Source organism: Larus michahellis, chromosome 8 (assembly GCF_964199755.1).
Source record: "Larus michahellis chromosome 8, bLarMic1.1, whole genome shotgun sequence".
NCBI lineage: Eukaryota > Metazoa > Chordata > Aves > Charadriiformes > Laridae > Larus > Larus michahellis.
The window spans coordinates 19,818,625-19,831,158 of NC_133903.1; the positions used below are offsets into that span (position 1 = coordinate 19,818,625).

General features: G+C 49.9%; 1 protein-coding gene across 1 annotated transcript in view; it reads right to left on the reverse strand.

Moving 5' to 3' along the window:
- Window positions 1–310: 310 nt before the first annotated feature.
- The window catches only part of RAB40C (RAB40C, member RAS oncogene family), a 39,759-nt gene continuing 27,535 nt past the window's right edge, over window positions 311–12,534 (reverse strand). The window contains exons 5-7 of the mRNA XM_074598145.1: window positions 5,620–5,697; window positions 5,001–5,223; window positions 311–3,457 (exon numbers count right to left, since the gene is read on the reverse strand). Of these exons, the coding sequence (XP_074454246.1) occupies window positions 3,177–3,457; window positions 5,001–5,223; window positions 5,620–5,697 (582 nt within the window). The 3' untranslated portion in view covers window positions 311–3,176. The remainder of the gene's footprint in view (window positions 3,458–5,000; window positions 5,224–5,619; window positions 5,698–12,534) is intronic.

The window sequence follows — 12,534 nt, forward strand, 5'->3', positions numbered from 1 at the left end:
GTGTTACAGACTACTCTGCACTTTCTTAGAGATCCACTACCCCAAAATCAGCAGAATCAAGCCTTTAATAAGAACAGATTTTGCTTCTGCATCTATAGAGAAGGGCAAGAAAACCACCTGAGTCAGGAATCATGACTTTTAGGATTCCCCATAAAATGTAATATGAGTTATTTTTATGGATGATCTGGAAGGGGCAACGCATACCTGCACCACAAGCAGCCCCAACGCCCCAGGTTTGGGCAAAACTACCACCTTTTCCCTTCAACCTCTTCCCAGCTCCCCCAAAAACTGACATAACTTCTCCACCTTTCAATTGGTAGTTCAAAACAAACAAAAAAAGATACTTTAATTTATACAAAACAAAATCATATGTAATCAGTTGAACAACATAAACTGTACAAAGGCATACAAAATAAAAGAATAGTCCAAAAAAAACCAAACCAAAACCACAACTCAGGAATGGTACAAGTGTTGGAGAGCAGCTAGAGACTAGTGTTGACATCAGATGCAAGAATCTTTTCCTTTTAAATTAACCAAAAAAAAAAAAAAAAAGTTTTTTGCTGCGCATACGCTCCAGGTAAATCTTTCATCCTCACTCGGGACAGGATTTTTGTTGAGACTTTATAAGGTGAATAAAAAAAAAAAAAAAAATCAACCACAGGGAAAAAGGCATGGGGTGGTGTCGCACGTGGCAAACCCAAACCAAGCAGAGGTACATTACATTTTTCTAGCCATGCAGCAGCTTTGTGATTTCAGGAAGGAAACCTCCATCCCTCTTCTCTGCCCCACGCACTGGTGGCCGGGAGCAGCCAGTGAGGGGCCTCATGGTGCCGGAATGGTGTTTTCCAGGAGAAGTGGCCTTCGGGGTGCTGGGGCGCATCACCTGTTGGCCGTATATCCCCAGCCTGCTGAGCCAGCGATTGTCTTCTGCTGCGTGTTAAGTGATGGGAAACAGGTGCCAGCCATTCCAGACAGGTTCTCCAAATCCCCCGGCCCCTGTGCCACCGCGCCGAGCTTGGCTGCAGCTTTGCTCTCGAGCCAAACCACCACTACAAAGGATTCTTCTCCCCCCCTCCATCTGCCCGGGGTTTAATTCATTTGAGCCGGGCAATAAAGCACGCTAGGGACGAGCCAAGAGACCTACCCCCAGCTTGGATTTTCTTCCATGGAGCGGGAAGGGGGAAGGCTGCTTCACTTCCCAGGTCAGCTCCGAAGCACGGGGAAGGCGATGTCCCCTGGGGAGGGAACGTATCCCTGCCTGCTGCCTCAACAAAGCGGGTCCGTCAGCTGCGTGGGAGCTGCCGCGGCTTCATTCTGCCCACGCAATGCAGCAAGCTGCTCTGGGGCCGGGGGGGAAAAGAGCAAGCCCTTGGGGAGCTGCTAACACCAGGAGGAAGATGGCAGCACTGTACTGGCCGGGCTCCTCACTGAGGAGGAAAGACCAGCCCAGCATAAGGAAAAGCAGTTCACTTTCTACCACGCTACTCACAATCTACACGTCCCGGCCACCTACGAGAACCTCTTGACATAGCTTAGTCCCACTGCCAAGCAACGCTTAGCTTCTGCAATAAGGGCTAGGCATTATTTCTAAGTTTCCAGGTGAATTTCCAGCACGGATCAGCCACGGGATGAAGGCGGGGAACCACAGGCCCTTGCTTGACACAAGATCTTCGCCCATGGCACGTTCACATCTCAGGCTCTTGCTGAGCACACGTGTCCCTCTCAAACCCAGGAGTGGTCCTACGGAGCAAAGCACTTTGCTTTCCCGATTTTCCTGGTGCTGCCACAAGAGCTGAGCGCCTTCGCTACGATGGGACCTGGGGATCGATCGCTGTCTTCCCACACAAACCTCTTCCACCTTCCCAGTCCCTGCTCCTTCGTGCTCCAGTGGGAAAAGCTGCTGCTTCTGTCCTTTCCCCACTTTCATCCAGGAGGAGCTGCAGAAAGGCCAGTTCAGGCAAAACGTCTTTGGAAAAGCAAAGCAAGAAGCAGCCAGGATTCAGGGACTGTCACACGGGGTGGTGTCGTGGATGGAGGGACCCGGAAGCTACAGCCAAGGTTTTGCAGTAAAATTCAGTGTTTTTCCTCTGCTTTAGGCGGGACGCTTCCACTCTCTGCTCCTCAGCCCCCGATCGGAAGGTGCAAAGCCAGCAAGGCATCGGTCTGGCCTTAGAGCTGCCTCTTCATCCCCCTGCCAAAAACAAACCCCGCGCCTCCGACCTCTCCGCTCTGCGCCCGACCTGCTCATGTCCAACCCCGCCTTCCGCACTCACAAGTTTTAGGGAATGATCAGAATAAAGCAGCTCAGGGTACGTTACACACAAATTGTTCTTTCTGTCTGCATATGTAGTATTTAAAAAATACCCAGCGCAAGCCCAGGTGGTGATCGAAAGTCTCTTAAAGCATTTGTATATTTTCATCGGAAAACCCTTCACTTCTCCCCCTTTGCTGGCACTGGGAAAGTTAATCCAGTGCTTGTATTTACATGGCTGCATAAAATTTTCCCTGACTGCTTCTTAAAAAAAACCTTAAAAAACAGGTGATATACATATATGTATAATATTTACATAAATAAACGAAGAAGGCAAGCAGACTGCTTCCTTCCTCTTCCCAATTGGCCAACGCTTGCCTGGTTTTCTTTGTTTTTGGCAACAGCAGGTTAACATCCCGGTGAAACCTGTCATTAGCCCCCTGTCCCCATTTCTTGTTTTTTCTACATCCAACGATCACTATTGCACCAGCAATCTGTTCAGGAGTCTAAGAGTTAAAGTTGCAGCACAGACTCTCCTTGCCTACTCCCTTAAGCCTCTCAATCTTCCATTAAATCCATTTCTCCATTCAGACTGGATGAGCTTTTTTTCCCCTTCCCCCCTCCCCAACCCGGCAGCTGCTGAATTCTCCACCCCAGGCCGAGAGGCAAAGCCCAAAGCATTCTTGGAGGGTCACTTGGCAGAGTCCCCTCCCTGCCAGCACTGCGAGATTCAGCCAGCACCACGCGTCGTATGCCAAGCCAAAATGTGAGCACATTCCCAACGCTTGCGCGCACCATCGGAAAAAAAATAAAAGCGACCGCGGCCCATCCGAAAGGATCCAGTCAAAAAGGGTTAAGTGTGCAAAAAGCTGTACATCGGTGGGTGTGTGTGTATACGTTAGAAGCCCACGGCGTGTCCATCCTGCTAAGAGATCTTGCAGTTGTTGCGTGAGCAGTTCTGTGGGGGGCTCTGGGGAGGTCGAATTGATTTGGATCTCTTCAAGCTGTTACCTTTGCTGCTGCTCCCACCCCCGCTGCTGGCCAAGGAGTACGACCGGCCGTGCATCATCACCGCGTTCATCCCGTTGGCCATTGAGAAGGATTTCAGGTGACTCTTGATGGTGACAGGCAGCGGCAGCTTGTCGATGAGGTGGACGGGGGTGCAGGAAACGATGGCTCGGCAGCACAGGTCCTGTAAGCTGAACACTGTGGGGAGAAAAAACCAGACCAGTCAAGGGCCAAGAGATTTCAAGGGCTGCCTTCTCCCTACAACTCTTCCTTATGCTGTGCAGTTCCTGCTCCTCTGGGGAGAGAAGCTAGGAACGATGGCATGGGTACCTTGAATAGGGAGCAGACTAGTTGGGAGAAAAGCTTGGGAAACTCCAGGTAAGCTCTGCCTTAGAGGTTAGTGCTTTGCCAGACACCAGCTTTGGTGTCAACACGGGGCTTCGACACTGCCACCTTCCCTCTCCGCACAGTGCCCGGGGCTGGCAGCGCCTTGCTCACGTTCCTGCCAGACACTTGGCTTCTCAGGCCAGCATTTGGCAACCAGGACATGTCCAGGGAAGGAGGCAACAGGATCAGCAAGCCCCAGAGCAGGACAGTCTCACTTGGACCTGCTCGGGGAGCAGCAGCCACGGGGCCAGCTCTCTGCAGAGTGGCTGCAGCAACGGAGATCCCACCAAGCCTGAAGAAGACTCGGCCCTTTTAGGCTTCCCAGCATCCTCCCAGCTCAGTGTACATCCTGTGAGCAGGCTTTGGGAAGTCTCCTTGGAAGGGACTTCCCAGCAAGCAGCCACACGAGGGCATGCTTTCACCTCTGGCCTGCCGTGAAAGCCACGCTGTTGTTCCCAAGCAGGCAGCCAGCAGTTACAAGTCCTGCCTCTGGAAGAGGCCCAGGAGAGCTCTGTGAACACAGCCCAGTTCCTGCTCGCCATCCCTCCCTCTGCACCTGGGGACAGTGGCATGGCAGCCAGGTTGGGGGCAGGATCCCAGGCAGACAATTTGGCGAGTGTGGATGGTAAACAGGATCTTCCCTCCCTCGTGAGCAGAGGCTGAGGATCCACATGAAGGCAGGTCACCCCAGGAATGCAACTGTCCCACTGCTCAGACTGCCAGTGGGGCACACTGCTACCTCCAGCCAGCAATGTGGGACCTAAGACTGTTTTGCTTCAAACACAACAGGCTGAGACACAACGTAGAGCCTGCTCATGGTTTGCCACACTGCAGCACGCATGCATGGATATATGGAATACCCCAGCCTTGCTGCATGCCGACAGCAGCGATGTGATTTAGTCCCTTGTAGCTCCCTGAGCTTACACTGCTTCCACGTCCCTCCAGAACAGGAGACACAGGCTCAGGCAAGGGTAAGGACAGAAGTGCTCAGGTTTGGATTCATCCCAGACAGCCATTTGATTGAAGTACTTTCAAGTAGTGAGCTTAATTGCCCTTAGCCTCATCCAGAATAAGTGGAGAGGTGTAGGATTCCCTGGAGCGATTCAGATCCCAGACATGCTGAACTGCCCTCTGGAGCTGCCCATCCCTGCCTGGTTCCTGTGCTTGTACAGGCAGCTCGTTGTGGCTCAGCTTCAACTTGTCCAACCCGAGGTATTTCTCCATGTCAGGTGCTTTCAGATCCCACAGTTACTAATAAGCACACCTCCCACCTAGGCAGACAGTCCTACCCCTCCGTTCCAGCCCAGACAGCTCTCGTGCCTTCCCCACACAGAGCATCTTCCTCAATACTGACCTCTGTTGGGTCTCCAGATCTTCTCCATGCCGTGCCGCATAAGGACGATACGGGACAACTCCGTGAAGGACTCTATGACGTTGAAGTTGCACAGGGGGCTGACCTCAAAAAACGTCATGCAGTTCTTCTCTGCGTACGCCCGGGCCTGCTCTGTGGGCACCTGCCGCTTGAAGGCGAGGTGAAGCCTGTTTCCCACCAGGATCCGAGGGACACCTGGGGCATGCTTAAGAAAGGAAAGAGGTGGAGAAATCATGGCTTGTCGTCAGAAAAGGCAGCCTACACCCAGGATTCTGCTTAGCTGCAAGAGCAGTGAAGGCCAAAGAAACAGAAACTGCTCTGACTGAGGGACTACTACTACAGGATGAGGAAGACTAATTTATCCCCTCCACAGTCCACTTTGGAGGGAACCTTCCTATCTTTCTTGGCCTTTCCTACTACTCTGGATTTATACAGAGGTGGAGGGCACACTCTTATCCCCTTGCTTTGCTTATTAGCGGACTGCCATCGTTTCCTCTCCACAGCAGAGTCATTCTTGTCCCCATAGCAGAGGTGGCACCTCAGCTGGTACCTCCCAGATTTTTGCTATAGACCAATGCACCTGCTCTTCCATTCAACTTACCTCATCTATTTCCTTTATCCATCGGTCTATCCCATCGAAGGACCAGCGATTAGTGATGTCGTACACCAAGAGGATTCCCTGGTGGAAGAAAATCAGGAGCAATGAGGAAATTTCACAGTAAGCAAAGGAGAGGGAGACACACCTGAAAGACCACTCCACCAAAAGGCTAAGAGACAGAACGTTGCTCCAGCCACATTATTTGTGTGCTTGCTAGGGCTAACATTGAAACAAAAGGTCTGTACTAACTCAGTCCCGGACTACTAGGGGAAGTTTTCACTCCCGTTTTGGCTTGAAAATCCCTCAAATCATTTCCAAAGCAGCAGCCTTTACAAAGGAGGAGGAACTGCCTCGGTGACTGCATATCTGGAGGAACAAGGCTGTGCAAAACACACTCTCCTCCTGTCACAAACCTGATACAAACTCACCTAGGCAGAAACAGTCTTTTCTCCTTACACAGAACTGCTGCATCCCGTGGCAGGATGGTAGCAGAACATGCCAAAGTTAATAAAGAACACCCATGTTCAGCATGGCAGGGGGTTGGAACTAGATGATCTTTAAGGTCCCTTCCAACCCAAACCATTCTAGGATTTTATGATTTCCCTCTCCAGGACCTGTCTCATTCTGTTGCCCCTTTGCTGGCAAGGAAGGAGTTGAGTGATGCCAACAAGCAACACAGCATCTCTGCAGGACTGAGATCTCATGACCGGGACCCATGCTGGGCTCTGCTGAAGGCAGCTAATTGTCACTGCTGCAGTGGCAGGGAACGAACGTTAGTACAGCGATGCTGGCAAACCCCAGAGGGTCACACCAAAGGTCTTGCCGTAGGACCTTCCCCCTCTCTTCCCTTTCTTCTGGAAAGAGAGGTACCTACTGCATCCTCAGGCCCACATCCATCTTCCTGTGCACCACCCACATCCACAACTCACTTCCCTGTCACCTCTCAAGGTGCAGCGTAATGATGCTGGCAACCAGGAGAGGCACAACTCGCGGCAGGGAAGTTTGTGCCTGCAGCCGTGATGACATGGACCAGCACCTTGGGGGGGTCTCCACCCTTGCCCCAAGCAGGACAACGACCAGACTGCTAGCCACCACTCAGGTCCATGGCAAACCTTAACAAGTGAGCTTTTCTTCAATCGAAGTATTTCTGAGGACAGACACAGGGAAAGTAGGCTACACATGGCCCTGCAGGCAGCCAAGTCAACACATCAGGAGCTGCCTCTCAGTACCGGTCAGGCACATACAGCATTTAGAGAATTGTCTTTAGCAGCAGCCTCTCTGCCACTCTCCCGTTGTTTTTCTGACTTCTTGTCACTTCTTTGCTATCGAGGACATTTCAAGTGACAACAGCCACTTGAAGATGCCCTGAAATGCGAACTGTGGAGGAACCGATGATTTTGCCTTGCAAGAGGACACAGCCCAACTGGGAACGCAGCACCGGAGGAAAGGCAACAAGACTAAGCTAAGGGCAAAACAAACCAGCCTGAGCCAGACTCCAGGATCACAAATGATTTAGCAGCAAGCTCGGCAGAACCAGTCTCCTCTGGATCAGGGGTACCCTCTAGGAAGAACAGTTCCTACAGCAAGCCCCCAGTGCAAGCAAAAGAGATCTCAAGTTGGCAAAGGAAAGTCTCAGCTGGCAGCCTAGTCCTCCCTAGGAGATGCCTTAAGTCCATCATGGTGAAGGAGGAGGCTGACAAACTGCCTAGCATCTGTCCTGGTACCAGTCAGAGACTGTATATCAAGCACCCTTGCGTACCAGTGGAGTTGCTCCTTTATTCATTGAAATGGAAAATCCACTACGCAGATGGGAAACACAAGCTACCCAGTCCTCCTGAAACAGAGCTTTACAGTACTTGCTGCTGCCAAAGCCTGTGATGGACTGGGGGATCCTGTACAGAAACCGTTCACAAAGATGTGATGTACCTCAGGTTTATTAAAAAAAATATTAACCTGCAGCATGAGATCTGGAGCACACGGGAACGATAAAATACTAGGGCATCTGAGCCACAAAGACACTTGAATCCTCATAATAAAGTTACGCCTTGAGCTGGCACTTGAAGTGCTCCCCCACGGGGAAAAGCAGCCTTTCCCCAAGTACACTGGGGGTGCCTTGACACTGTTTGCCTTTCTCTCAAAGGTCTCTCAGAATAAGCTCCTCTCACAAAGCCTGCCCGATTTTATCCTTTTTAAAAGCCTTGGTCAGTACAATTCTGATCCTTGAGCTTTATTCCAATTCCCTCACACAGTTCTTCCACCCTGGGCAGTCGCTCTCTGGGCAAAGCTTGCTTTTTCTGTCCCTGTTGGCCCTCCAGCATCTACGCATCTGCATTTGTACCATTTGCAGAAAGGCTCAACCGTACAAAACTAGAAGGGGAGAGGGTACAAAAGGCAAGTCATGCGTGGTGGGCTGGTTTTCATGTCTGACAACCTAACTTGAAGAGTGAGCCCTTCAAAGTTTGGATTTGAGGTTGTTCTGAGGGACCTGATGATGAATTTTCACAATTGCAGAAGTATTTGTGGGAGCAGACGACGCATCTTCAGTTTTCTCCAAGGAACGTCTAGAGCTCATGCCTGCAGTCCATATTTTGCAGGGTCATTTCTAGAACAGTAAAAAAATTTCATACTCAAAAGAATTGGGGGCCGTTTTTGTTTTGGAGGAGAAGAGAATCAGCTTCTCTGAGGTTTAGATAAGAAAAAAATAAGAATGTAGTGATTTTCCATAATAAAAAAATTCCACAAAACTGAAGATGCTGCTTTTCAAGAACCCAATCAAGAAATACCTACTACCAGGGTATATCACATTTTAAGCACTCTGAGCTTTCTTTTCACTTTTGTTATGTTTGTTTTGACTTCTGGCTTCCAAGGCTGCACGTGTGAATGAACGAGAGTCTGGAAATAACAAAGCAAAAACTTTGATGACCCCCTTCCAAGATAAACTGCCGGCAAGTTAAATAAAGTCTACTTATTTTATTTCTGGATTGACAAGTTCCTTTAGCCAAGAGAAACAGACCCAAGACCTAGTTTGTCAAGACCGCTTCTGCTAGAAACATGCTCTAGGAGGACAGAGTTTTTAAGCTTGCTGGCAACTGCAGCCTGGATCTTCTTTAAATAGGAATACGGATAAAACATCAGAAAAAATGAAGCTCCAAGTTCTCAGGAGCAGGGTGGAAGGCCAAGACCATGATTTCTAAATGCAAGAGACAACACAGTGTCTGCCAGCTTACCCTCCAAGTCACAACACAGCTCCAGGCATGCACATTTAGAGAAGATTGTCAAGGAAAGCTTCCCAAAGGTCAGAAGACACCAAGGCCAAGCTGTCTCATGCCTTGCTTCTGTCCTCATCCTCCCCAGCACGGGTAGTATGACCAGCTTTACTTTTTACTCAGCAGAAGATGGAGGAAACAGTCTTAAAAACCTCTGGCCAGCTCGTGGTGCTGCCAAATCACCTCATACTTCTTCCAAATAGCGCTGGCATGCTCCAGACACTGCGTTTCTAGAGCACAAATCCCAGATACACTTTGTCATTACCATTTTCTCCCCTAGAGAACAGTACACAGACATGCACGCAGACAAGGAGCTGGCTCCATCTCTGCAGACAGTTCCAAGTAAGAGCTGTTGGTTTTTTCAGTTTTTTTTTTTTTTAAACGTCTCCTTCAGAATAAGGTGTACAGAATATTAATTTCCCCAACTAGACAAATGAACAGCTTCTCATTTGCAGCCTAAATTGTTCTCCAAGTGCCTAGATGGCTGTTGACACCATAATATCTCCATACCTCTCAATTTTTAGTTTCCCGGAGCACCTGTGTAAGCATTACGTACCCCAGGTTCCTACAGCATGAAGTAAAAAGCTGCACACTCAGGTTCTCAGATCAAAGGTATTATAGAATCATAGAATGCATTGGGTTGGAAGGGACCTTTAAAGGCCATCTAGTCCAACCCCCCTGCAGTGAGCAGGGACATCTTCAACTAGATCAGGTTGCTCAGAGCATCATCCAGCCTGGCCTTGAATGTCTCCAGGGATGGGGCCTCCACCACCTCTCTGGGCAACCTGGGCCAGTGTCTCACCACCCTCAGTGTAAAGAACTTCTTCCTAATGTCTAACCTAAACCTGCCCTGCTCTAGTTTAAAACCATTGCCCCATGTCCTATCCTGGCCCCCTCACCAACCAACCATCAGCCTTTCTTCTTTTTCTCTTCAACCTGGCTACAGACTTCTGTGTGAGGTGGAAGACGACTGGACTCATCCCCAAATATGCCCCAGGTCTTTTCACAATTGATTTTCAAAGTTCATTTCCACCCTGTTTTTGCTCCACGCTATTGGGACTGGCACGACCCTAAGCACATCAGAGACAGAAATTCCCACGCGAGTACGTCGTGTAGGGAACAAGGAACAAGGAGAGATCATCTGTTATTGTATCCAGCCGCACACGTGGAGTGGACTCTAATTCTGCCAAAACTCAAACTTGTTTTCAGCAGGAGCTTACACAAGTATCCCTCCACATAACCAAGGGGAAAAAACAATAAAAAGTATCATCCCTTCCTGCCTGCTGCAGGTTTAGACCAGGCTTACAAGCAATAAGCTTCTGAAGGCGAGAGAAGCAGCATGTTCACCCATCAGCGCAAAGTAGACTCCTCCAAAAAGGCTTCTCAGATGCTTTATGAGCTGGATCTCCAGCCTCTTGCACACACACACAAGAACACGGCCGTGGGGAAGCAAGCGCTCGCACAGCTACCAGACTTCAGCTCTGTGCAGGCAGATGATGGGGTGGCCAGGAAAGTGTCACTTGCTGGTATTCTCCACCAATGGAAAAAAGCTGTTGCTGACAAGCCTGGAAGACCCCCCCCCGCCCCGAGACTGGATTTCTTTGGCCCACAGGACAAAGTAAACCATAAACAAAAGATCCAGTGCTGATGGCAACCAGAACACTTTGTCTCTCCTGCCTGCTCTTTCAGAGCGACGTTTGGTCCCAGCTTTCCAGCTGGTGCCTTGGACCTTGGCTCATGGGCAATTACATCCCCCTGCCAAACCATTTCCCAGATGCGTAACACACGGCGGGGGGGTTTGTTTATCAACTGAGCTTTTGATAAACATTTTGGCAGGCAGGGCAGGCTCTTCCAGCAGCTGGACAAGCCCATCAGAATGATCCGAGGCAGGGAAGGTACCTGCAGCAACAAAACAAGCTGTAAGGTAGAGCAGAGCCTACATCCCAGAGTCTGCTGAGCTGCCAAAAAAGCCACCACCTTTCTGCATACTAAGAAGCCCTGAAAAGGATAAACAGCAGCCACTCAAATCACCTGCCTAAGCAGAACTCAACAATATTCATTATTCTGTTAGGGCTACAGTTTTGCTGTAAGATGGGAGCGTTTTTGAATGCTGATTGTGGCTTCCTGTAGATGGTCTGAAATTATTCATGAAGGACCTTCTGTATCACACTCTCTGGGAAGAGCTGGCAAGTCACATTTCCAGAAATCACTGGCATACGAGGACATCAGGAGCGATACTGTCACCGCTTCTTTCTTGCTAGATCAGAAAGCACCACCACAACCCTCTTTCTCCCCTCCATGATGGCTCTTGGAATTGCTTGCATTTGCTCACAGCAGCTAAAAGAGCCACAGCTGCACGCAACAGTTGAGATGAGCGTGCCAGCTCTGCTGTCGGTATGACTGACACCTTCTAACCAAGCAGAAAAAGCCAAAGAGCAGAAGGTTCAAGAGCAAAATGAAAGACTTCTGAAGCACCTTTAGGCACCACTAAATGCCTTTCACCACACACTACGTGGTGTCAATTAATATAAAAAACCTTCTGCAACACAGCAAGCTCCAGACTCCCTGAGTTTGTTCTGCAGATCACAACACTACTGGGTTTCCATCTCCACCCTCCCCTGGCCCTGCAGTTGCCAGGAGGTGGCCTGCATGCTCTCCCTACCCCACCAGTGCCTAGAGACCAGTGCTCTGCCATCCTGGACAAAATTGCTCCTCTTTTGCCCTAAAGTGAGATGCTGAAGTGATGAGGTCAGGACCTGCTGACCCAGCAGACCCTAAGAGGGAAGGGATGATGAAAGCAGCTGTGATAAAGTAGAAACTCAAACCCCAGGGAAGTAAGAAGAGAAAAGAAGGGGGGTCCCAGGCACATCAGTATGCCACAAGCCTCCACCTTGAGCCAAAGAGTTCATTGCCCCCCTAACGAGATCAGATCAGCCAGGGAGGGGAAGCAAGACAGATCTGTGATCCTCGCAGGAAATCCCGAGGCAAATGCGGTTGGTCCACCTTGGCTGAAAGAAGGGACCAGTCCTCACTTGAAACCAGCTCATCAAGGGCAGCAAAACTATTTTACTTCAGATGTTTTGAAGAGGAACACGTTCCTCCTGAAGATGAAAGCCACGCGGCTCGTACCCAGGCAAGTGGCGTGGAGTCTAAATCGGGGAAGGGACAGAGGTGCTCAAAAAGAGTCCTCTCGCTGGCAAGGGACGAGCCTGCAGTCCAGACTGAGCAGAGCAGCAGACTATGCTCTCGGGGAAAGGAAAACTCGCCAGAAGGCCTGCTCCCTATTTGGAGACTTCTCCACTCTGCAACCTCTCCAAGATTTACTTCAGAAGATTCAATTCTTATCACTACACTTGAGCAACAATAAGGTGTGTGTGGGAAAGTCAGGTGTGCGTCCCTTACCTGAAGGCACTTTTCATACCAAGTATTCTCCTAAGCACTGGCTATTCACACAAACTCGCCCTGTTCTCAGTCACCCCTGGAAGGGCTACCAGGCTGCTGGGGCCAGCCTCCTGCTCTCACAGCAAACCTGTCAAAGTCCTCTTTGGAAACTCATTCAAGCTCCCCTCGTGCCCCTTATGCGAAGCTCAGTTCAGACTCTCAGTCCTCTACTCAGTGAGATCCTTTTGTTAATTTTCAGTGCGAAGGTGCT